At 32.9% G+C, this 24535-nt stretch overlaps 2 protein-coding genes across 5 annotated transcripts in view; one reads left to right on the forward strand and one right to left on the reverse strand.

The window, feature by feature from the left end:
* Klp10A (kinesin-like protein 10A) overlaps positions 1 to 18836 on the reverse strand; it is a 58639-nt gene extending 39803 nt beyond the window's left edge. For all 4 annotated transcript variants that reach the window (XM_085946308.1, XM_085946307.1, XM_085946306.1 and 1 more), the window contains exon 1: positions 18372 to 18836. In XM_085946308.1, coding sequence (XP_085802434.1) covers positions 18372 to 18432 — 61 coding nt within the window. In that variant the 5' untranslated portion in view covers positions 18433 to 18836. The remainder of the gene's footprint in view (positions 1 to 18371) is intronic.
* Positions 18837 to 21113: 2277 nt separating this feature from the next.
* JMJD6 (Bifunctional arginine demethylase and lysyl-hydroxylase PSR) lies at positions 21114 to 24321 on the forward strand. The gene is made up of 3 exons (XM_085946309.1): positions 21114 to 21251; positions 21382 to 22085; positions 23769 to 24321. Exons 1-3 carry the CDS (start codon positions 21179 to 21181, stop codon positions 24153 to 24155), a joined length of 1164 nt encoding a protein of 387 aa, XP_085802435.1. The 5' UTR covers positions 21114 to 21178; the 3' UTR covers positions 24156 to 24321.
* Positions 24322 to 24535: the final 214 nt, after the last annotated feature.

Raw genomic sequence — 24535 nt, forward strand, 5'->3', positions numbered from 1 at the left:
CCCCATTGCTCCACAGCTCCGTGATCCTGCTCAGTCAAATATCAGTCAATACTACTCTAATCAAATCAAAACGTGATCATTAATCCCATACTGTGTTACAAACTTTCAAATTGTCATTGACTCAATCATGTTATTATGGGCTCCGATGAAGATAACAGATAGGTACCTAACTAATAAAATGAAAATGAATAGCCGCTTTGACGGGTCCTCGATTTGGCAAACGACCAAGTCAGTTACTCGATCGACATTAGGAGCAGCCCGCCCGCGGAACGAGAAAGGCCGACCGATCACAATGAACTTGGGGGCGCCGACCGTCCAGAGTATTTCGGCGTCTCAGTGTAATTTTATTGTTCGCGACACTTCCCACCTCCCCATTCTCCCATGACGTGGCATCGCGAACTGTATAATATCCGTATGTACGAGGATAATAAATTAATAAATAACATTAAGTACTAATTTAATAAGATACCTAATACAGATTTGTACAGTAAAAACGAAAGAATGATTCGGTTTGTCAATGGTGAGTGTGCCGATGTGGTATAGGAAGACCCAAAACGTTACTGGAGATTGAAAGTTTTTTGCGTATTAATTAATTATTATTAATTATTCTATTTTCTTTTATATCTTACTCTATATTCGTATCCACATTTTATTTTTGCTGATTGTTATTAAAATTTGTAATAATTCTACACGCGACTAAAGCGACTTTCGATTATCGCCGAGATCTTGTTGTTGACAGTAGTTTAATAATGTATTCATATTGAGAGTAACTTTGACGATTTTCTACGTGTAATATAATTATGGTCTGTGTCATTCGTAGACACTCGTGTACTGGCAGAAAATAGCCGAACACAACCGAAGATCAAAATGTTCAATGTTATGTTGTCGGATTATAAAAAACAAAATATAACTAAAATAATTATTGATTACTTATTATTAAAGAATATAATATCAGTTATTCAAGAAAAAATGCGAAAAAAAATAATTTTCCCGCTAAAGGGTTAAACGTTTAAGATAATCTATTTATATAATTTTGAAGCCTTATTATCATTTATATTTATTTTAAACATTTGATGACTGCATAAAGTATTTTTATTACATAAAATAGTATTCTTTTAAATCTCTCGATCTAATGTTTTAGGACAATGCTCCGCAACCGTGTGCATTTACAAAAACATTAGTAAAATTAATGTTAACATTATATAGTGAAATTTTCACGAAAAAAAATTATATTTTAGAATCTCTGTGATCCCAAATTAATTGATACAAAAAGAATTAAGCATTTTAGTATTTAAAAAATGGGCACGATTAACACATTTGAAGATAATTCTAACGATACTGATTATAAGCTATGTCGTTGACCATTCAAATGTGATAAACATCCTACGAATAATGATTGTTTTATAATAATAAATTGACCTAAGAATAAGGTAGTATTTTTTTGGAATACGCCATTTCTATTGGCATTTCCCAGTGGTTAAGCTACAACATACGGCCGTAGCCATAAATTGACAAACGATAAGTGAAATAGGGAGTAAGCGCTCGTCCAACGTACGCGCGTTCGGCGGAGCGTTGAGCAGCGCGCGCAACTCAAACGTATAACCGTGTGTGAAAATGTTTGTTGATAATGTCTTTTTTTGGTTCTACGTTTGAGTTGCGCGCTCCGCTCAACGCTCCGCCGAACGCGCCTATGCTGGACGGGGCCTCAGATCATGTTAACGCGCGTGTTAGCAATCTTAAAAAACTACATTTTCATTTTTCCCCATGAAAAACTGCTCGGCACGTCAGACGGTCGAAAAATATTTGGGAAATTTTGGCGCGCTTTTTTTTACCTAAATTTTTTGCTACCGATTGAGGTGAATTTGTTGTTGTTTATTTAGTTTTATTTTCACATACAATAATTGTGAAGAATCGCACGCGTACCTATACAAAATAGTCCTGTATGGTTCGTGATCCGTTGTTCACTAACCCCATAGACCAGTGATGGCGAACCTATGGCACGCGAATATTTTATTTTGAAAAGAAAAAAATTATGTAATAATTTAAAAAATATATTTTTTACAAAAGAATACAAATAAATATATAGGTACCTACTTAGATATTATATAATATTAAAAAATAATGACGACATAGCCATGCGTATTTTATTTGGTTTTAATATTTTAATAGAATTTATTTTATTTTTGCCCCATGAAAAACTGCACGGGGCACGCGTAGCTACCTACGTAAAAAGGTTCGACAACCCTGCCGCAGACCTAGGGCCCATAATGATCTTATTAGGATCGGACATGGTCAAAAGAAAAAAAAGAAGGCATATTATGGGGGCAATCTATAATTCTATACCAATAGAATATTTAGCCCGGTGTAATGTCGACAAAAAATATTTTAAACTTCCCTATCGAACCATATAGCATAGCTAAATTTACGCTTCAGATATCACATTAATGGATACAAAAAAAACGACACTAATAATAAAACCAAATACAAACCCTATTGAATTTGACGGAAATATCAATGTTACGACTCATCAGTGATGCCAACCGTACTATAATTATAGTACAATACTATAATTTTAATTCCCCGAAAAATGTAAAATACTATAATTTTACGCCAAATATACCAAAATACTATAATTTTAAATGATTCAAAACGAAAAATGTTCCTGTACTATATATTTTTCAGAAATACTATAATTTTTACGCCTTTGTACTATAAATCAGTATATAAAAAGATGGCATCACTGCGACTCATTCGAAATAGTTTTCAAGCCAATCAAAAAAAGGTATTCATGATAATTTATTACAATATAATAAAATAATAGGTAAAAAAGATTGTACATATTAATTATGTGAAAAAGTATAAGGTTACTGCTTAACCCTAAAGCTCCAAACCTAAATAAAATTTGAATATCGACATCGGCCTATTAAAACCTCTATTGTAACAATTTTATGAAAATGTTTTTTTTTTTTGTTTTTTATACATTTATCTACAAAACCATCAATATTCTATCTAAGTATATAGTTACGTAGCTGAACGACGACTTTGAGGTAAATGTGGAGACACGGGATAATAGAACCAATTTCCTTGCACATGCTACATAATATGGACATAGGTTTCTATTTTTGATAGGAACCACTTCGTCCGGCGACCATCTTGAAATCAAACTATTTTATCAATATCCCGGCTTCCAAAGCACACAGGATCACAAAATATTGGTGTGTAAATATACATTTTCGGGGTCAGGGAATAGGTACAAATAGACATTTTAAATACACCAGACGATCTATTTCTATTTATTTACTGGTGTACGATTTAGTTAAAAAATATTCACCAATGTTTTGTTTTGAAAATTATACATGCACGGATACAAAATACACACTATTAGACACAATTTTTTTATACGAAAGTTGCCATTATGAAAGATGCCATTGCTCATGCAGTATTCAAACATCTGCAGAGCTATGTGCAATAATTCCATTATGCTCCTGCCTTTCTGCATCTGCATGCCCACTTATCACCACGTCATGGATTTTGGTTATTAGTTAGATTTTACCAATTCACCACAAGCCTTTGAGGAACAGATAACGTATTTCATACAGAAACTCATGATACAGTAGGTATGATGCAAAGCAGGTTGTACAACAATTGAACAATGGTTGTACAACATGCTCGCAAACCAGAAGGTTGGGACTGACCTCTAGAAAGTCTAGAACAATCGAAAGTTGTAAAAATACTTAGCTTTTTATAATAATATCTCATTAGGGTCCATACATGACGGCATGCTCTAGGGGTGGAGGGGGTCTGCTATAATGTGATAATCTGTGACGTAAGGGGGTGGTGGGGTCAGGGGGTTAAATAAAATGATTCAATATTTTCCTCTGCGACATATATTATTACTATTGTATACCTAAAAATATATTTCTTATGTCAGTTGATAATTTCCTTCAAAGCTAATTTTACATAAGTATAAACCTTTATAACATTATGTTAGCTCCCGAATTGTTAACACAGATCTTTGTGAAAATCCTCAGTCCACACCTGTAATAATACTGGGCATAAACGTATTCGAATCGTACTGTAACGAAAATACAAAAAGTCGCTAACATTAGGTTTCTGATCAAGCGATGGGAGAGGTCACTAATTATTTATAGGCGCGTCACAGTGACGGACGACTCTTGGTTTTAGTAGTCGGCAAAATTATCCTAACAGTGAATAACGATTAAATTGCAATATGCTCCATAGCATTAATCGAATTTGAATGTGGATTGGACGTAGCCTAAGTGAGTGAACACTATAGTCGGCAATGAGCAGTGCCTCTGCTGAGCATAGCATGGAGCCGAGTTCGCAACCCACGTAACGGGACGTAGCCGAAGTGGAAACTGAGATAATATTTCATTTTAGAGAATTAGAGATAGTTCTAGGTAGGTAGCATATTTTCATTCTTTAAAGCCTCAATTACATTGAGCTTCTTTACGAGCTGTTTGTTGGCGAATTTATAATCTGCCTGTAAAGTCGCCCAGTGTAATCATCAAACATGTTAGCTTGTTCGATGATTACACTGGGCGACTTTACAGGCAGATTATAAATTCGCCAACACACAGCTCGTAAAGAAGCTCAATGTAATTGAGGCTTAAATGAATAGCATTCTTGGCGAAGAATGCTATAAATAATAAAAAATCACACCTCATACACCTATTACCATTTTCCTGTGACATTTATACCTACCAATATATACGATTAACTCGTGGATTTAAAAGTGAAGAAAGAATGTCGTAGATAATAGTTAATAATATATTATAGCGAAATGTAAGGACGTGAAAACAAACAATCCTAGGTAATAAAATATAGTAGAACCTAATTTCTTCAGTGATTTCTTCTCAATCTGGAGCAGTGCCATTACAGTTACTAATTCGCTAAAGCCTCAATGACGTTGAGCAACTTTACAAGCTGCTTGTTGGCGAATTTAAAATCGGGCGATTAAGCTAGTGCGATTGTGATGATGACACACAAAACTTTCCACTCGCTCAGAAGCCAACAAGCTATCGAGTTGAAACCGTCATTTTTGGTACTATTTTGACAGGACGTATTGAGTAGTTCGTTTTTTTACCGGGAGGTCGCTACTATCGCTCTACTGCGCAGCCGCAGTAGGCCCACAGCGTGTAGCGTGTAAAGTTGACCGGTTTTCAACTTTTCTCGGTAGATTGTTTACAATCTGCTTGTTAGCTTGTTCGATGATCACACTGAGCGAGTTTACAAGCAGATTGTAAATTCGCCAACAAGCAGCTTGTAACGTAGCTCAATGTCATTGAGGCTTAACCAATCAGTGCAGTATTCCCTTACAGTGGGAAATTTCTCTTTTTATACGGTAGGTACTTTGGTCATTAAAATCTAAAAATATATACGGGATATAAACCAAGATTTTGTTTATGATTCAAGTAAATAGTTGGCAGAACTCCGTTGTAAAGCAATGACTTTGAATTATAATTCAAATTAGTCGAGGCTGTCACGATAGTATCAACAATTTCAGCAAATACAGTGGACAGGAAAATTGTTTTTATGAATAGAAATTTCTTCGTTAAAATTTCGGTCGGCAGCTTTCTTTTTCCATTTTAACGTTTGCCTTTGTTATTTCGGCCATGTAACAAATTTCTCGTATTATTGAGATTCTCATTGATGATTTTTAGAGAAATGAGAACTTTCGAAATTTCGGATAATTTATTTCTCGAGAATTCTCTATATGAGATTTCTCGATCACAATCTCTAATTCAGACACTATAAGTGTGAGTCAAGGATAAAAATGGCTCCATTGATACCAAAATAACTTTATTTCAAAACGATTATAATGGAGTTCTTCAACGTAAACATTTTTTCAATTATTATTTTAGTTTTATTCTAGTGTGCATCCGTTCATATAGGTAATAAAAAAACAGAATTATAATTCAAAATGTAATTTTCATTTTTTAATGCACTGGTTATTTTTCAGTTTGCCTGAATTCTGATTCTGAATGCGCCACTGCGGCCTTGCTGGGAACCTCTGTTCTCGATGTGGAGAGCCCAAAGAGCCTTATAAGGTGCAGCACAGCGCGGCACGCTCCCACGCACGGTCAAAAAGACATGGCGATCTCACAACCTAGACGTCTTCTAGCCGCAAATGAGTTAAGAATTATATCAAACTTATGATGACAAACAAATGATATTATCAATAATTAGGTAACAATGAAAACAGATAGCTCAGAGACTGAGTCTGTTGAGACAAAAAGAAAATCATGATGAGGCGTAGGCACACAGGAGCTACAACTACTCACGCAATTGGGCTATACCTACAGCCAACGGCTTAAATATTATTTTGTAAAAAAAAAAATACTGTGACCATTGAATCAAGAATAAAGATTCACAGCTAGCACTTTACACAAATACAAGTATGGACCAATTGCTACAATACCTACATTATATTAAGAATTACAACGAAACAACAAAATACACTAGTTTTCAGTTTTTGGTGGAAATGCATTTAACTAATTAAAATAAAACAATAATAATTATGTAGTACTTATTCCACTTATTTTAATATTAGTTAGGACTGGTTTCGTCCGCTTCAAAGGGACACTGTCAACTGGTAAAGAATATACAATAATATGAATATATTTTATACCCAGCGCTGTCCAACTTATTTTAGGCCGCGGACCATTTTTTCTTTAGCAAACATTTCGGGGCCAAGGAGGATAGGTAAATGAAAAGTCAGTTAATGGCAATTCAAGTTATTTTTTTATACAAAGAAAAAACAAAAATAACACATAACTAGAAATAATAAAAACAATAATATTATTAAATTATTTAACTTTTTTTGTACTTAATAATTTTTATTCATCATAAATTAATTACGTTTGCAAAACAAAGATTATACTTACATGTACTTAAAGTTATTTAATGGGAGCATTGTGACTTAGTTGTTGAGCAACAATTTCTTTTATGTCAATATCAACATTAATTGTTGTGACAAGTCTAATTATATTTTAATTAGACTAGAGTCCTTCAAGCTGTTTTTATATTTTGATTTTATGTATTTCATGTCAGAGAAGGCACGCTCGCAGATATATTATGTACGACAAGGGATGACGTTTGGCAAAATGTTGCCCGACGAATAAAACTAATAAATATTTTAATTCTCATCAACAAATCGTCTCTGTTCTGGCAGAACACACTAACTGGAGAATACTAGTTTTGAGTAATTTGACTTTGAAGTTGTTAAAAAGTTTGGAATAAGTAATGGTTTATCATCTGAGTTTATTAAGTAATCTTATTAATCGTAAAAAGGATCACTTTAAAATAAAGACTGTTTATTTATTAAGGTTTCCAGACGGTAAAGTTTGAAATAAGGAACATTTTGGTACTAACTCAATATGTAATTTTTTCGAATTAGTGTCTTCTGCCAGAACAGTGACGAAATTTATGTTTTTTCAAGCTGGAAAAATTAAGCAGTAGGTATATTTCTTTGTTTTGAAAAAGTATCTTTAATATTGAGTACATATTATAATGAAATGTTTTCATATTTTAATGTATGATGTGTAATTCTCTCCCCAATGTTTGATAAAAAATTTGCTGTACCTGCTGTTAATCTGTTCCGTGGCTATATTATTTTATAAATCGTGGAAACGTGACTAATATCAATGTCTGATAAGCATTATTGTAACACTATTATAAAACAAACTTACCAGCCTACTTAATCCTATTTTGCCAAAAATCAGAGTTATTCTATTCATTTTTATAAGTGGTATAAGTATCGGTCGGTGCTGTTCAATTGACACCAACTACATATAGCTTGAGATTGCTGTCGCAAAAAAAAACAAGCAATGAATCAACACGATAAAAGTTAGATTAAAAACTTACTCAATTATTATTTGATAGGAAAACATCGATCTATAATGCGTGACTTTTATGCAGTAGAATCATACAATTATTGGGAACGTTTTACCCTATTATTCAAGAAAATCTTTGCTGTGCTTCCAATACAGATATTCAGACATTCAAAAATAGCTCATTGACATCATGGGAGATGCAGTACAAAACAATATTGTTCGGCAAACAAAAGCAGCTAAGTATTTTGCAGTATTTTTTAATTGTTACTGAAACTACAAATTTAACAATTTCTCCGAGAAATGGGCAATAAAATATCTTGACAAGTTAAGAAGTTTTGCCATAATGTCCATTAAAATATTATACATACTCTATATCTTTTTAATGGACACTGTCAGCGCTAAATCAACCGTTTTTGGAGGAAAATATAATAATATCTGGGTCCCGTATCTAGGGGCATCGCATAATTCTCCGAATCGGGCGATGCACTTAGTGGGACCGGCCCCGCCAATCGCTTAAATAGTTATTTGAATTGCTAACAACCGAATCTCATTAAAACATATCTGTATTTGTACACATTGGATATATTATCATTATGAACCATGATGATTGTGTGACATAATATAATGATAAGATGTGTAGTACGTATAGCGTGTTCGCAAAAACTATCAATCCATAATTTTATTAGTAACAGTAAAGCAAAAACATATTTCCAACTACTTCTTCATTACGAGTCATTGACAGTATTCGAATTCCTCGTGAGAATAATATTATTATTTGGTTTGGACAAATTAGAATCAAAATATTCAAAGATCGCCGGGAAAACTTAGGACAAACTACCAGAGTAAATTAGACGAAGTGTAAGGTAAATTGGTTACATGTAGGAAATGTTATTGTACGCAAACAGCTGTATTATAGTTCGAACCGGGAAAAGCTCACCCAAAAGGTAGGTACATCTTGAAACCTTTTTGGTATTAGGGTAAAGTTAACGTGGCTTGCATTTAAGAAATAGAGTACCTGTCTGGAAAGTTAAACTTTACTTATTTAGATTTATATATCAAACAATAGCTATTATTGAATTAGAGCGAATTTTACTTGGGAAGAGAAATTTTCAAACACATGAAGGAACAAATATTGAGGAATTTAGTTGGCAACTGTTATAGTATATTTACTATATTTGAATACGTAGGTGGGTACTTAGGTACTAATATTGTTTACCAACCCTACTGGCTAATAACATACGGTACCGATAGGCAGGCGGCCGTGCGTATGTGCCTAGGGCAAGACATTCCAAGAAGAGGACAGATTAAGGAAGGAATACGAATATTACAACTTTTGATAGTAGATTACGGGAATATTACAAAATATTCACCTACGGCACTAATGTGTGTATTATCATTCCGGATCAACGTCTGTGTCACCCCAAGTATGGATCCGCGAGATTTAAAAAAATATCTCAAGGATTCTAACAACAAAAAAAGGTTAGGAATCTAAGTTTTAAACCATAAAATATCTCCTAGATGTATTGTTTATTTTTATGGTTGTTTCTGTACATGATAATCAGTCTATATACTGAGATTCGTAAATCCGCATGGTCTATTGAAATTGAGAGCGATCAAAAATAATAATTAATTGTTACTTGTCTTGTAAAGCAGCAAAAATATATAAATAAATGAAAGTTCTATAACTATTCACAGTGTATCAGATACTATTATACTATTTTAATAATACATGTAAAGCTATCTGTATGGTTTTATTGTCAAATAAAGTATCAGTTAACATTCGGAAAAAAATTGAATTGAGGTTAATAATGGAATAAAATTCATGCGTCAATTTTTTATTATTATTTCAAACAATATAAAAAGATATACTTAATTCAGTTTTAAGTTCTTGGCCAAGAATATTTACTAATAATATATACTATACATACATTATGGTCATGAATACAAAAGGCAGAATAGCATTGGGACCGGATCAGCAGCATTTCACCGATCGGTAATTTGTAGACGTAACTACCTACCTAATGTTCCAATTATATTGAAATTCGAAGATAATCAATAACTAGCGCTACCATTTTAATTCGCTAAATACTGTCACGGCCTGAATATAGTCGACCTTGTTATTTGGTGAGTTGATATTAGACACGGGTCACAGGTGTATCCTAGACATCCTGAGTCAAAAATGTAGTATCTGCAGTGGAACCACAAGATCTGCACCCCATAAAAAGATAAAGGTGGAACGATCTGGTAGCAAGCACGTGGCTATCGTCTTCTAAGATGAGGGGAGACTTTTCTCCCTGAAATTCATGCCATATAAAAAAAATATAATAGGAAGGAGTTACCGTAACTGTTGAATTGGGGACTACTAGCATAACGACCGCTGTGCATGCATAGAAAACTCCGTGCGATGACAACAAAGATTCTAAGTCTCATCCGAGGATGTGGGTCTCGTCAGCCAAACCACACAATCTATAGTCCTGCCGTGCCTCACTCTATGTACCTATATCAAGAAGAAACAAACTTCGAGAACAGAGTTTTTCAAGCGACGTAGAAATCAAGAAGGTAATGAGATACGGTTTGAAGAAAACCCAAAGAAAGGCTAATTTAGAAAAAGAAAAAATATGGAGAACACAACGATAGCGAGAAATATAGGAATACATGACCTGAGTCGTCCTAGAAACTGAATGAAAATAATATTACATTGAAGTTTTTATCTAAAAACATTGAAACAACAATTCCTGAACATGCAATAATAATAAAATTATTCTAAAACAATGTTAAAAGTAAATAATACATTAGTAAGCAGCCAAGTAGTACTTAATCATTTCTGTAGTAAATTTTTAACATCCTTGAAAAAGAAAGTCATCTAGCTACCTGAATATAGACGTAAGTGTAGCTAGGCACTTACGTTGGAGTTGGGAAAACATTTTCTCTATTTCCGCTATTATAACACCATCCAAAAACAATTCCGATTTTCAAAATTTATATTGATAACAAGCGATGCCATTTTTAAACAGTATGACAATAATATGCTTAGGTACCTACTCAAAAATACTTAGTAAGTACTTATCGTTATTTTTTAATGAATTTATATAAGACGAAGTATAACGTAGTAAAGTATCTCTAAATTGTGTTTGACACTGATATGGTTATTGTGGATGAATCCATTTTAAGATAAACATTCGTCAGATCTTTTTTCTGGCTTCACTTACCGAAGTGAGTCAACGTTTTTGATTATGAATATCATAATGAAGTTAATGAACTTACCTACATCATTTATATTTTATACTAAAATTTTGATGTTGTTTTTTTAATAATTTGTTTGATTTCATAGTACTTATAAGTAGTATAATTATTATTACAATATACTTAATACTTCAATAATATTATGTAAGTATAATAATATGCTAAGCCGCCATAAGTAGTTGGGATAAATTAGAATTACCTCTTTACCTCCAATAGTCTACCCAGGCCTGGTATAATACGTAGTCTCTACCAAAGGTATCGTAGATAGAATAAGTATGTGGTTTATTCATTTATTAGACAACAAAAGAATCGGCGGCTGCAAGAGATAATTTTATCATCGGTAACCACTAAACATCTCAATGTGATAAACACATGACTACATGATTAGGTACCTACCAAATTATAAACTTTTTAAATTTCCCATGACCATGATAGTATTATAGATTTCACCTATGTGGGTGCCTATGCCCTGTAAGTATAGGCAGTGCATGCTCTTCCATTGTCTGCTTACAAATGAGTGAGTCAGTGCACTAAATTATACATAACTAGTTCAAAAACAATGATATTCCCATTATTATAGTGTACTCTCAAAGACTTAACTACGCAGACAAAATACATTATTTTTCATTAACAAGAGAGCAAGTTCAATGGTTTTAAATGAAGAACTGTGCAAAGTAATTCAAATATTTAAAAGAAATATTAAAATAAAAATGTATTACTACAAGTAGGTGAGTACCTACATAAATCCATTAGGGGTTGCCAACCTATGGCACGCGTGCCACTGGTGGTACGCGTGAGATTTTGCATTGAACACATTTGAAGAGAAAATAATACCTATAATAATAATAAATGACAGATCGCATTATATAAAAATAGCAGGCAAATGCTCTTCAAGAATAAGCATTACGTTTAATTTAAATATATAATTGGATAAGTCGGTCCTTAGACTTTATGCGTCATATATAATATTATCACACTAGCCTCATCAGGCGGCGGGGGATGCCGCTCCGCAAACCTCAAATTTTGATCGATTTACAATGCTTGAGACCACTGTAGCGAGCAATGACATTAATATGGACGAAGCATCTAGAAAATAAAATGACACTCACTTTGTGTCGGGTCTGCCGGATGGCGAAATTCATATTTTAATATCGGTATCCTACGCTCAAATAAACATTCTGCTTGCAAGCGGTCTGGCGACACCGCTGGGTCTGCCCATACAAAATTTCTGACTGTCAGGTTTCGACTCCACCGTTATTATTGTGTTACAAAATGCCAATGTGCCTAGTTAAAAATTGTAAAAAAAAATCTACTAAACACTCCAAGAAAGATGGGATATCACTTTTCATGTGTTAGTATTATTTATAAAATGCCATTTTAAGATATTGATGAATGTTTATTCAATGCAATTGAATGACAGAAACCATTGGACAGTCGCCTGTGATGCGCTGGGCTCACTTGCGTCTAATCTCCGAGAAGTCGTAAGTAACCGAGAATCTGTTTCTAACGCAATGAGTCATGGCACTAATACGCCATTACAATAAAGGTTATATTACTATAAATTCTCGAAGCTTGTATCGCATAATGGAAATGGATACGTCATATGGTCACGTGACATCTACCTATACATCTGTGAATGACTTTCATGCACAATTTATTGTGCGCGCCGGTATGAAGTGAGTTGTCCATTTAATATGTCATTGGTAGCGAGAGAATGCCTCATCTGATTGCATTATTGTCGTGTCAATTTTGTGCGATAAGAACCAAACTAATTAATACATTAACAGACAATTTCATTTCTACTCACAAAAAATGACTGCACCAAAAAAGAAACAAAAACTTGGTAAGGCTAGTAATAGTAATTCTGGTAGACAGTTTCAAAATTTGTGGACCGAAATGTATGGCGTAATAGAAAAAAGTGATAAAGCTATATGTCTGATATGTTCTGTAAGTGGTATCTAGAAAATCATTTTTTTAATAGAATTTTTAAAAACTATTTTTTCCTCGTGAAAAAATGCTCGGCACGTCAGAGTTAAAAAATAATATTTGCGAAATTTTGGCACGCGTACATAAAAAGGTTCGCCAACCCCGATATACAAATTATTCATAATGTAATATGAATGATACTAACTATTCTTTAATATCAAAAACAATTACATAACGTAATTAATTAACGTCTATCTTTATTACTTAATACTCTAGTAAACACTATAGATTTTTTTTTTTAAATTATCTAATTATTATTTATTTAGTTCTAGGCTCTGCGATCGGAGCTTACCTTAATTCATACAATTCTATAGACTGGGCGGGGCTACGTGACGTAAAGTCCATATGAAAAAATTGAGAATTATTTGAAATATAATCCGACCTTTATTTACGTCAAGACAGATGGCGCGCTGTGGTATATTTTTTAAAACCTTTGCAGATTGTTTTGAAATTATCTGTGTAATGCATTCCTACAGATACGGCATCTGGCATCTCTCATTGGCAAAATAAATTATTTTATAGAATATATAATCAAGTGATTATATAAATAAGTCAATATGCAATTAAAAAATATTTTTCTTAAGAAGGTAGGCTTCAAATAATCGCCTACTTAAGTAGTATGGAGTCTTCGCCACTGGTGTTTATTGTCTTTGGTATGGACATTAAAATTACATATTGGATACATACCCTGCGATGGCAAAACAGTAAAATGTGCCACTTCCAGTTCTTTCTCCCAAGTCTAGTGTTTAAGGGGGAGAGGCACGCCAGCAGAGAACCTAGCGGAAAAATACGAAGCTTGCAATTTGAGATTTTTTTTGACAATTTACAGTTTCAACTGTACAAATATGTATCTGAAAACATTAAAAAGATTTTTTATTTATTTTTTAATTTAAAGATAAACTGGCAATTGTAAAAAAATGTAATAAAATGTGAATTCGTTGCATGGTCAAATCTTATTATTACATTATATTTTATGGCCATATTTATTATTAAAATTTAGTTTATTAAGTGTTAGATTTTCTGTCGTTTAGATTTTTGACTAATTCATAGTTTTAATATTTTTTATATATATATTTTAAAAAACATCGATTTTTATAAAAATATAAATGTGTATAACTTGAAATCCTTATTATTTATATCAAATCGAGCTTCAATATTGGGACCATGCCTAAAATAAAATTTGATATAAATAAAAAGGATTTCAAGTTATACACATTTATATTTTTATAAAAATCGATGTTTTTTAAAATATATATAAAAAATATTAAAACGATGAATTAATCAAAAATCTAAACGACAGAAAATCTAACACTTAATAAACTAAATTTTAATAATAATTATGGCCATAAAATATAATATAATAATAAGATTTGACCCTGCAACGAATTCACATTTTATTACATTTTTTTACAATTGCCAGTTTATCTTTAAATTAAAAAAAAAAATTAAAATCTTTTTAGTGTTTTCAGATACATATTTATTAATTACTACAGTTTAAATTGTAAATTATCGAAAAAAAATCTCAAATTGCAAGCTACGTATTTTTCGGTTAGGTGCCTCTTTTCGCCTCTGATAGTATAAGCATCCCCCTTAACGGCCCACGTGCTCGTCGTAGGTGAAAATTGAGTTTTTATTGTATTTTCAAACCATGATCCTGGACACTCCTTAAACGTTGTAGATAATCTATTTATATAATTTTGAAGCCTTATTATCCTTTATAGTTATTTTAAACATTTGATGACTGCATGAAGTATTTTTGTTACATAAAATAGTATTCTCTTAAACCTCTCGCTCTAATGTTTTAGAATATAGTCATATTTCGGTACAGAACTGTGCAGTGGTGTTAAGATTTTTTACTTTTATTAATTTTTAAACGCATGTATAAAACCATTAGTATAATTTATTACGAGATAATTTTTGTAAAATATTCACGATAAAAAATTATATTGATAATCTCTGTGATCCCAAATTTGACAATAATTAGGCATTTTATTATTCAAAAAATCGGCAAGATTAACACATTTGAAGATGATTCTAAAGATAAGTACTTATTATAAGCTATGTCTTTGACCATTCAAGGTGATAAACATTTATGAATAATGATTGCTTTATAATAATTATTGACCTAAGAATAAGGTAGTGTTTTTTTTAAATACGCCATTACTTTTGTCATTCCCCAGAGGTTAAGCTACAACATACGGCCGTAGCCATAAATTGACAAACTATAATTGAAGTAAGGAGTAAAATGATATTGACGCGCGTGTTTGAATATGTACCGTTTAAAAAAAAATAAAAATAAATTCAGTTAGGTACATGTTCAAACACGCGCGTTAACATAATTTTACTCCCTACTTTAATTATAATTTGTCAATTTATGGCTACGGCCGTGTGTTGTAGCTTAACCACTAGGGAATGATAAAAGAAATGGCGTATTTCAAAAAAACACTACCTTATTCTTAGGTCAATAATTATTATAAAGCAATCATTATTCATAAGATGTTTATCACACTTGAATGGTTAAAGACATAGCTTATAATAAGTATCTTTAGAATCATCTTCAAATGTGTTAATCTTGCCGATTTTTTGAATAATAAAATGCCTAATTCTTGTCAAATTTGGGATCACAGAGATTATCAATATAATTTTTTATCGTGTATATTTTACAAAAATTATCTCGTAATAAATTATACTAATGGTTTCATAAATGCGTTTAAAAATTAATAAATGTAAAAAATCTTAACACCACTGCACAGTTATGTACCGAAATATGACTATATTCTAAAACATTAGAGCGAGAGGTTTAAAAGAATACTATTTTATGGAACAAAAATACTTTATGCAGTCATCAAATGTTTAAAATAACTATAAAGGATAATAAGGCTTCAAAATTATATAAATAGATTATCTACAACGTTTAAGGAGTGTCCAGGATCATGGTTTGAAAATACAATAAAAACTCAATTTTGACCTTCGACGAGCATGTCCCCCCTTAACTAACCAACATATTGTAGTAACAGAATATGTTCAACAGAATTCTCTCATTTGAAAGCAAATTTGAGAAAAATTTAAATTAAATGCTAGGCTCCTTCTTGCATAGAGTATTAATACCAAATAACAGTATGTTTAAATTAAAATTATTATGTAGGCAATTAAATTAATTAATACATGACAGCAAATCTAGATGCAATAAAAACCTGAAAGTGTCATGTATATTATATTATTATTATTGAATGTATTATATTAGTTATCAATCTGCGCACTAACTTTTTCCCCCAAAAAGTAAATTTCATTTGCAGCATAGGTATTTACATACTTAATTATTGGCAAATAAAAATAAAAAATATTGGAGTAGTAACGTAGAAAATCATGATTCTTTCTACGATATTATGGCACATTATAAGACTTATCAGTTATCAATGTTATCATGTACCGTATACTTATTACTTACTAAGTATAACTATGAGACAACATGCAAAAGGCCGCATACTACTTACTTGTATTTATTTTGTAGAAAGGACACCAAATAAAGATTATGGAAATATTAATGGAAATAAACAAGTGTTACTATTTCTCATTATAACATAATAGTTTATTTATATTTACATCAAATACCACCAGTAAGTACATTACCAGATAATAACAAACCATTTAAATCTAAATCCACACAAGTGCATTTAATATATTATGTTATCTATCCAATAACTAATAACATGCTTTTATCATTTCAAATACTTACAAAAGTTTATTAGGAGCTTTATTTTGAATAATTTGAGATTTAATGTAAGCATCAACAAATTTATCAAAATCCAAAGAGTTCTGTAAATTTTTATTTACTTAACATCTTTGCACAAATCATATTATTTTTTTTAAGTATCGATAGGTTTAATTTTTATGATTGGCCATAGATAATAAATAATTACAAAAAAAATGTTTCCTCCTGATATACCTACCTACTTAGTCAATTATGTACATCAAAAAATGGATACATAAACTGAGCCAAATCTCAATTTAGATACCCTTAGAGATTAACCAAACGGCTTACTTATTAAATTACATACCAACTTAGTCGACTGTCCACAGAATGTTATTTTAATATAAAAGATGAAATTATAAAATGGTAAATGAAACACTTATGCAATTATGCCAAAGTGCAGAGACGTGGATGCTAAATAAGCTTTAACTAAGACGTTATACAGAAAACACTAATAAACTTGCCAAATGTTTATCTTACGTTCTTAGTGGGTACATTGTAGCTTACAGCCATTTAAGCAATGAAATACGACTATGCATCAAGACCTTAGTTCCCTAAAACATTGTAATAAGGGATTATTACTTCTGTGTTAGTATTGACATGAGTTTGCTCTCCGACTAAATGAAATGTAAGAAAAAATGTTTATGTTATTTAAAACGTATACATAAAAAATTAAGTAATTACACAATGTTAAGTATTGTTACAATGTTATAATGGTGTTTTATGGTGGATAGGCATAATATTATGTATCAGAATAGAGGAAATATTAAAAAATGTGGGTTTGTAAAACATACAGACCGGATGATGTTTAGTAGCAAAAACTGGCTGTTCGTTTACTCCATATCGTACAATTATTTATTTATTATGTGAAATAATACACTTATATACAAGTCAGTATTAAACAAAATAAGTAATGCTTAAGTAGTTACCTATCCCAGTGTATTATAAACAAACTTTCCTACATAACATTTGTAGCCTTATAGTAACTCACAATTCAGAGTAGGTAGGTACTACCTAGGTAAATTAAGATTAACATAAAATAAATCATTGACTATAGGTATATTACGCTCAAAAGGTTTCACTCAATTATAAATAATATATTATGAAATAACAAGCAAGCTAAAAGAGCAGTGGGAACTACTTTAGGTATGTACCCACCCATTGAATAAAATTTGCGAGAAGCAAAATAAAGGTAAAGGATAAGTAGCACTTGTCAGTTATTGGAACAGCCAATAAGGTATTCGTATTCCAGTATAAAAGATAGCATCAACCGAATATATTATGAGATGTTTAAGAAATGACGATCTCTGTTATAGACCGAATAGTTTGTATTCAAATTGACATCTGTATTGAAGAGCCCTGCGTCAATGTTTTTCGATACGCGAGAAGTAACTTTTCTCTGGTTAACATCGCCCTTTAACAAAGCGATTTCATCGAAGACGTTTTCGTTCTAGACTATCCATTGATTATTATGAATACTACTGTTTCTATAATCGTCTCTTTTAGCAGTTTATGTTAAAATTACACAAACTTACCATCTGTGCGTCGAATGTCCACACTTGTACCAGACTCAATAAGATTTAGCACTCCGTCCATTTTTATCACAAATAAAGCACTTATAAGAAAACTAAACACTTGGGTTCTTCAAACATTTGCCCGTGTAAGGAGTTAACACAATTTCACTTATCCGTTAAAACGATATTTTTAAGAAACCGGCCGAAACTGCTGCCAAAAATTCAACACGCAAAATGACAGTTGAACTCTGCCATTAGCATCTTACTTCAGAGTACTGACTAGAACGGGTTTAAAAATTACATAGTTTTACTACTAAAGTCAAAATTGCACCTTAAATTTTTTAAGTTTTTTATATTTTATATCTCCATAGGTATTATTATTTACGTTTGATTTCAAAAACCATTTCACTTGTTTTATATGGTCATAATAAATATCCGAAAATATTCTTTAGCGCTCGTCACAGTCAGAGACCTCGACCATCGACTAGATCACTAGAGTAGAGTGACATATTATTATGACGTCACATTATAATATTAATTTCTACGAAAGAATAATTAATTTTATTGAGGTAAGTACATTAATTGTACATACCCATTTATTTTTTATGATATTCATAAAAATGCCTATTTTGTGGCACCAAATTCACTGTTTTTTTATATATAATATGTTCGTTGAAATATTATCATCGTCATCAGCCGTAGTCGATCCATTGCTGGATGAAAGCCTCCCCTGGCTCCTTCAACTCTATCGGTCCCTAGTATACCTTATCTATGTCCCTAGTTCTACTCCTGTGGTTCTTAGATGCCACGTACATCCAACGAACTTTATGATTTCGTCCTGCCTAGGCACCACATTTGTCGTGAAAATATCTTTGTCGTTTGTTTGTATTTTATGGAACAATGTAAAGATGGGAATATTCAAGGTAGGTGCTGTCATAATTTTAGTGGGCTGGTAAGTTTTTAGAGGGGCCTATTGCATAGTCATGGTGATAAAATGAGAATTGCCGTTATTTTTATACATATCCTTTAAATTGCCACTACGTTCCTCAAACTTTTTAACATACCTACCTACATAAAATATGTGAATTTTATTTACAACACTCAAGACCTACGTATCGATTACAAAACATATTATAAAACATACCTAGTACTTACTTATAACGTTTATGAATCCATGAATAAAAAACAGTAACTAGGTATCTATTGTGACAAAACAGCACTACGTAATACAGTACCTACCTATCTAATATTATACCATTGACGTTAAATATTATAAATTAATAAAAAAATATCCTTTATCATGCATGCAAAGAATTAATGTGTTTTTTTAGTGTACACAAAATGGTTTTAGTATTTATTATGTTGAATTAGTGAAATAACCAAAAATGTTGAAAAAAACATTCTTTTATAATATAGGTAGGTACCTAGTTGGATTTTAAATCTATTAAAATGAAACAAAAAAGGAGCCACTGATTATAGTTACAGACCTAAAAACTTATCTGTAGAATGGCAAAAAATTGAACTACGAACTAGGTACCTGCCATATGGACGCCATTTTGAAAATGTCATATTTTGTCCAGTTACGAGTCTTGGTTGGATAGTTTTTGACAGTGGCTCCCCCATCCCATTCTTCAGATAAGTTTGTAAGTCTGTAGCTTGTACGTTTGCAAAGAGCTTCACACTACTGCTATGACATGTTATTTACCAATTATCAGGTCGTATAAAAAGACAATCTGACACAATGAGTAAATAAATGGGTACCTACCTACCAGGGAACTCAGAAATAATGGGAACCGAAATACATAACGGGTAAGGCGATAGCAGGTAACCGACTCGAGTAAGGAAGAATCCGGGTTAAACTTCCACACGTGTCAAGAATACGTTTTACGTCGAATACTGAAAACTGCTCTCGGCTTATGCATTTACGATCATTTAATGTTAGTGTATTACACATACTATTGCACTGCACAATGCGTGCTTCATTTTCGTAGGACACCACACATTCAAAACCCGGCATCAACATGCGGCGTATTGAATATAGCCTATCGGTATTATATTTATTATCTGTTCTGTGGTACCTACCTAGCCAATAATACTAAACTTCAACATTATTATTTTAGTCGAAGAATCATTTAAAAATCATGTAAAACGGTTTATAACTGAACTCGCAAGTACCTACCTATCAAATCATAAAGAATTATAAAAAATTACCGCCATTGCGTCTGTAAGAAAATCAGAATGGTAACTGAGCGATCATAATATTTGTGGAGTTTAACAATTTGATCACACTCCATGTGTTTGCATAATAATTTCAAATATCATATCATTTATTATAGGGCGCCTTTTATTTATTGTCCAAATTATTTGGAAATAACCGATGATAAAATTATATTGAAAAATAGTACAAAATTATTGCTCTACCTAATTATTAGGTATTGTATCTATCACAGCACGTAGGTAGAAAAACTCCTACACACAAAGAGATTGAGTCTTTCAATCTCTTTGCTTACACACCAATACATTTTCTAAAGGCTTAGATCAATGCCGAAGGAAAGAATTTTAGCTAGGTAATGTTTAAAAATAACATCAATGATTAAAATAATAATAAAACCCATGAAATAAATAGTTTTTCAAACTTATATTATTTTTAAATGTTTTAATTGGTTTCAATTTCTGTCGGTTCGGTATGAATCTGTCATTTCAACCCATTATAATTGTCTCTGGTTTGTGACTTTGTCTCTTTTTGTCTATGTTTATATTTTCATAGCTGTCAACCTGTAGCTTAATGCCGATATATTAACCGAAACCGGAAAGATTTCATTAATATCATGCAAAACGATAAAAAAATTAGCCACAAAACAAGAAAACGAATTAAGGATGTAAAGCGTAAAGCCAGGCCTGGTATGTATTTTTGTGTTAAATATAATTAATAGATATTTTATCCATTGTCCCAACTTTTGCTGTAACTTATCTGCTATTCGGAGTAATATACTCACTACCTACTCAAATAATTATCTATATTTTTTTACAGAATTACACGACAAATTATCATGGTCAAGCCTAGGGTATGCGAACAATTTTGAGCAATTTACACTTTTTAAGGATAGCGTGGAAAGGATTGACGTCAATGAAGTCTCTTGTCAAGAATTTATTGACAGATATGAAAAAAATTATAAACCAGTTGTTATTACTGGAGTTCAGACTGATTGGAAAGCAAATTCTAAATGGACACTCGATAGACTGGCTAAAAAATATAGAAACCAAAAATTTAAATGCGGGGAAGACAATGAAGGTTACAGCGTTAAGATGAAAATGAAATATTACGTCGAGTACATGAGAACGACGGTGGATGATAGCCCCCTTTATATATTTGATAGTAGTTTTGGAGAACACTTAAGAAGAAAAAAACTCCTAGACGATTATGACATTCCATTGTATTTTCGGGATGACTTATTCAAGTACTGCGGCGAAGATCGAAGACCACCATATCGCTGGTTTGTGATGGGACCACAGAGATCCGGTACCGGTATTCATATCGATCCTTTGGGTACCAGCGCATGGAATGCGTTGGTCTTCGGACACAAGCGCTGGTGTCTCTTTCCTACCAACACTCCTCGAGAGTTGATCAAAGTTACAGGAGCGATTGGTGGTAAACAGCGTGACGAAGCAATCACATGGTTCAGCCTAATATATCCAAAAACGAAATTGAGTTCCTGGCCGGAGGAATTTAAACCGGTGAGTATAATGAAAAATACCATTTGATCATTTTTGAACATGAAATCAATGCTTTTGTTCCTATTTCTAAGTTTTATTTTAGAAAATTTTCAGTGTGCGAACTATGATTAATTATTACATTACATCACCATGTTTGGCCCTGATGCTTCCTCTAATGTGCAAAGCAAGGCGAATGTACGTGGTTAACATTGTGTGGAGAGCGACATACACATTGTATGGCCCATCACCGGCAAATGTTGGCCATACTTCAATACAGTCATTCTCTCTACACACTTCAAAGGGTGCCAACATTCACGATGCTTGGCTCAATGTGATCATATGGTCCTCCACAGAGTGGAGGTTGTATTAATAGATTTTTTAATGTATGAGAAATGGATGTTGACCACTTACTCAACCTACTAGGTCTATTTTATGACTCCAACAACATATTAGAAAACAACTTGTGAATTTGCCAGACCCGGGATTCGAGCCCGGGACCCACGACATTATAAGCCAACATGTTACCGCTTGGCTATCGTGGTCTATTTATAAGTAGTTGCCTGTATATTTTATTTCAAAGTATTTCTTCCTACATTATATTACTACAATAATTACTATACACTATGAAATATGACAGGATGAAAGCGTTGGCTAGGTTGGTGGGAAATTAGTTGTACCTTAATGAGCTGGGGTTGATTTTTCTTTTCTGAAATGGCCGTGATGCCAAAATATAGAAGTCGCCCTTGTACACGGTGTCCAGTGGTGAGTGGTGACTTTTGCTTTGCTGTTGAAAAAATACTTACTATATACCCACCATTTGTTACATATTATTATCTATGCATTTTAACATCTGAAGTCGAAACTCAGTTTATGGTTGCTCTGAGCCATCTTAAGGCGCCATGACTATTGTATAGCAGCACTGTCAAAATGCAAGTGTTGAATGGTGTCATTTGGTTTTAAATGAATAAAGTTGTGAGTCTCCGATATTCCGTATTGAATTGAATGTTGCTCCAGCCATTCTCAATCAGATAGTGAGCTCGCTTTGTGAAGAGCCATCTCCTATGATGTACTATAGAACCATTACAGGATTCAGTAAAATTTACTGTAGAATTGCACAATCAATTCATAATATTATTACATAGATAGTACTTTATCGATTAGTTCTTTGGATGCTCAGCATCTAATGTGGTTAAATGTATTTTTTTCAAAACAATATGTATAATTTGATAACGAAAAGCAGCGAGCAAGATATCTGCGGATATTCTTACTTGTTCACCCATATCCGCCTCTTAGTCGGAGCATATGGACACCACGAGGAATCTCCAAGAATCCCTGTCGCTCGCCAGTCTTCTTGCATCGTTCCATGTCAAACCAGCATCCCGTAGTTCCGCCGTATACACTCTATAGATAGTATTTAGCGACCTTCCAGAAAGCCGGAATCCGGTTGGCTTGTAGAACAGGCAAGCTAGGTTGAAATTCTCTTCTGGCATCCGCAGCACGTGGCCGAGCCAGGTCCAACGTCGCCTCTTCACTTTCAGCGTGATGAGAGGCTGCTTGGTGCACTCTCTTATCTCCTTGTTGCTCCTAAAGTCATACCACCGCCACCCTGTATCTGCGGATAGTCTCCACAAACAATAATTTAATTTAAACAGACGTCACAGTTGAATCCGGCAGTAACATTGTAACTTTATTATATTTTCACAGGTGGAAATTCATCAAAAGCCTGGGGAAACGGTGTTCGTCCCCGGCGGGTGGTGGCATGTTGTTTTGAATCTGGATGATACGGTTGCCATTACCCAAAACTTTTCAAGCCGCACCAACTTTCCTGTGGTTTGGCACAAAACGGTGAGAGGTCGTCCAAAATTATCAAGAAAATGGCTTAGGGTATTGGAAGCGAAGGAGAGTAGTTTAGCTGGAATAGCGACGACAATAGATCTAAGCGAAGGTACCGGCGTGGCCTCTGACAGCTCGTCCAACAGCAGCTCCTCGAGCAGCAGCAGCGGCAGCGAAAGCGGGAGCTCCACGGAAGACGACAGTGGCCAAGAAAGTATTACTGCTCATAAGAAAAAACGAAGAAAGAAAGTAGCTTAGCGGTTTCGCCTTTTTCCGTATGCCTTATTTATATTATTGACTTTCAATATAAACAGGATATTTAGATTTAAAAATCGATAGACTTTGAAACAGTATCCTTCATTAATAATAATGACATTGGTATTTTTTTGTAACCTGTAATATTATCATTAAAAGTATTATAACAATATTGCCTTTTATTCATCTAACCCAGAGCATTACGACTGTGGTGCCGCCAGTGGCGAAGGGAGATTCCACAAAAATAGCACACACTAAACTTTATCAGTCATACTTATTTGTTTTCGAACCGAAACCATAATAGTTTAGGTATGCTATGGGCAATCCAACAAAAATAGTGCATACTTTTTGAGTCATACTTTCGTCATGTTTTCGTTGAATTA

The sequence above is a fragment of the Rhyacophila brunnea genome, unplaced genomic scaffold (genome assembly GCF_057557595.1).
Source record: "Rhyacophila brunnea isolate RB1 unplaced genomic scaffold, BYU_Rbru_1.0 scaffold_2, whole genome shotgun sequence".
NCBI classification, from domain to species: domain Eukaryota; kingdom Metazoa; phylum Arthropoda; class Insecta; order Trichoptera; family Rhyacophilidae; genus Rhyacophila; species Rhyacophila brunnea.

Excerpts from the sequence above, each read along its gene's own strand:
- JMJD6 (XM_085946309.1), top strand. The coding sequence starts at position 21,179 with ATGCAAAACGATAAAAAAATTAGCCACAAAACAAGAAAACGAATTAAG. Across the intron at positions 21,252-21,381 it reads AAAGCGTAAAGCCAGGCCTG|AATTACACGACAAATTATCA; the intron begins GTATGTATTTTT and ends ATTTTTTTACAG. Across the intron at positions 22,086-23,768 it reads GGCCGGAGGAATTTAAACCG|GTGGAAATTCATCAAAAGCC; the intron begins GTGAGTATAATG and ends ATATTTTCACAG.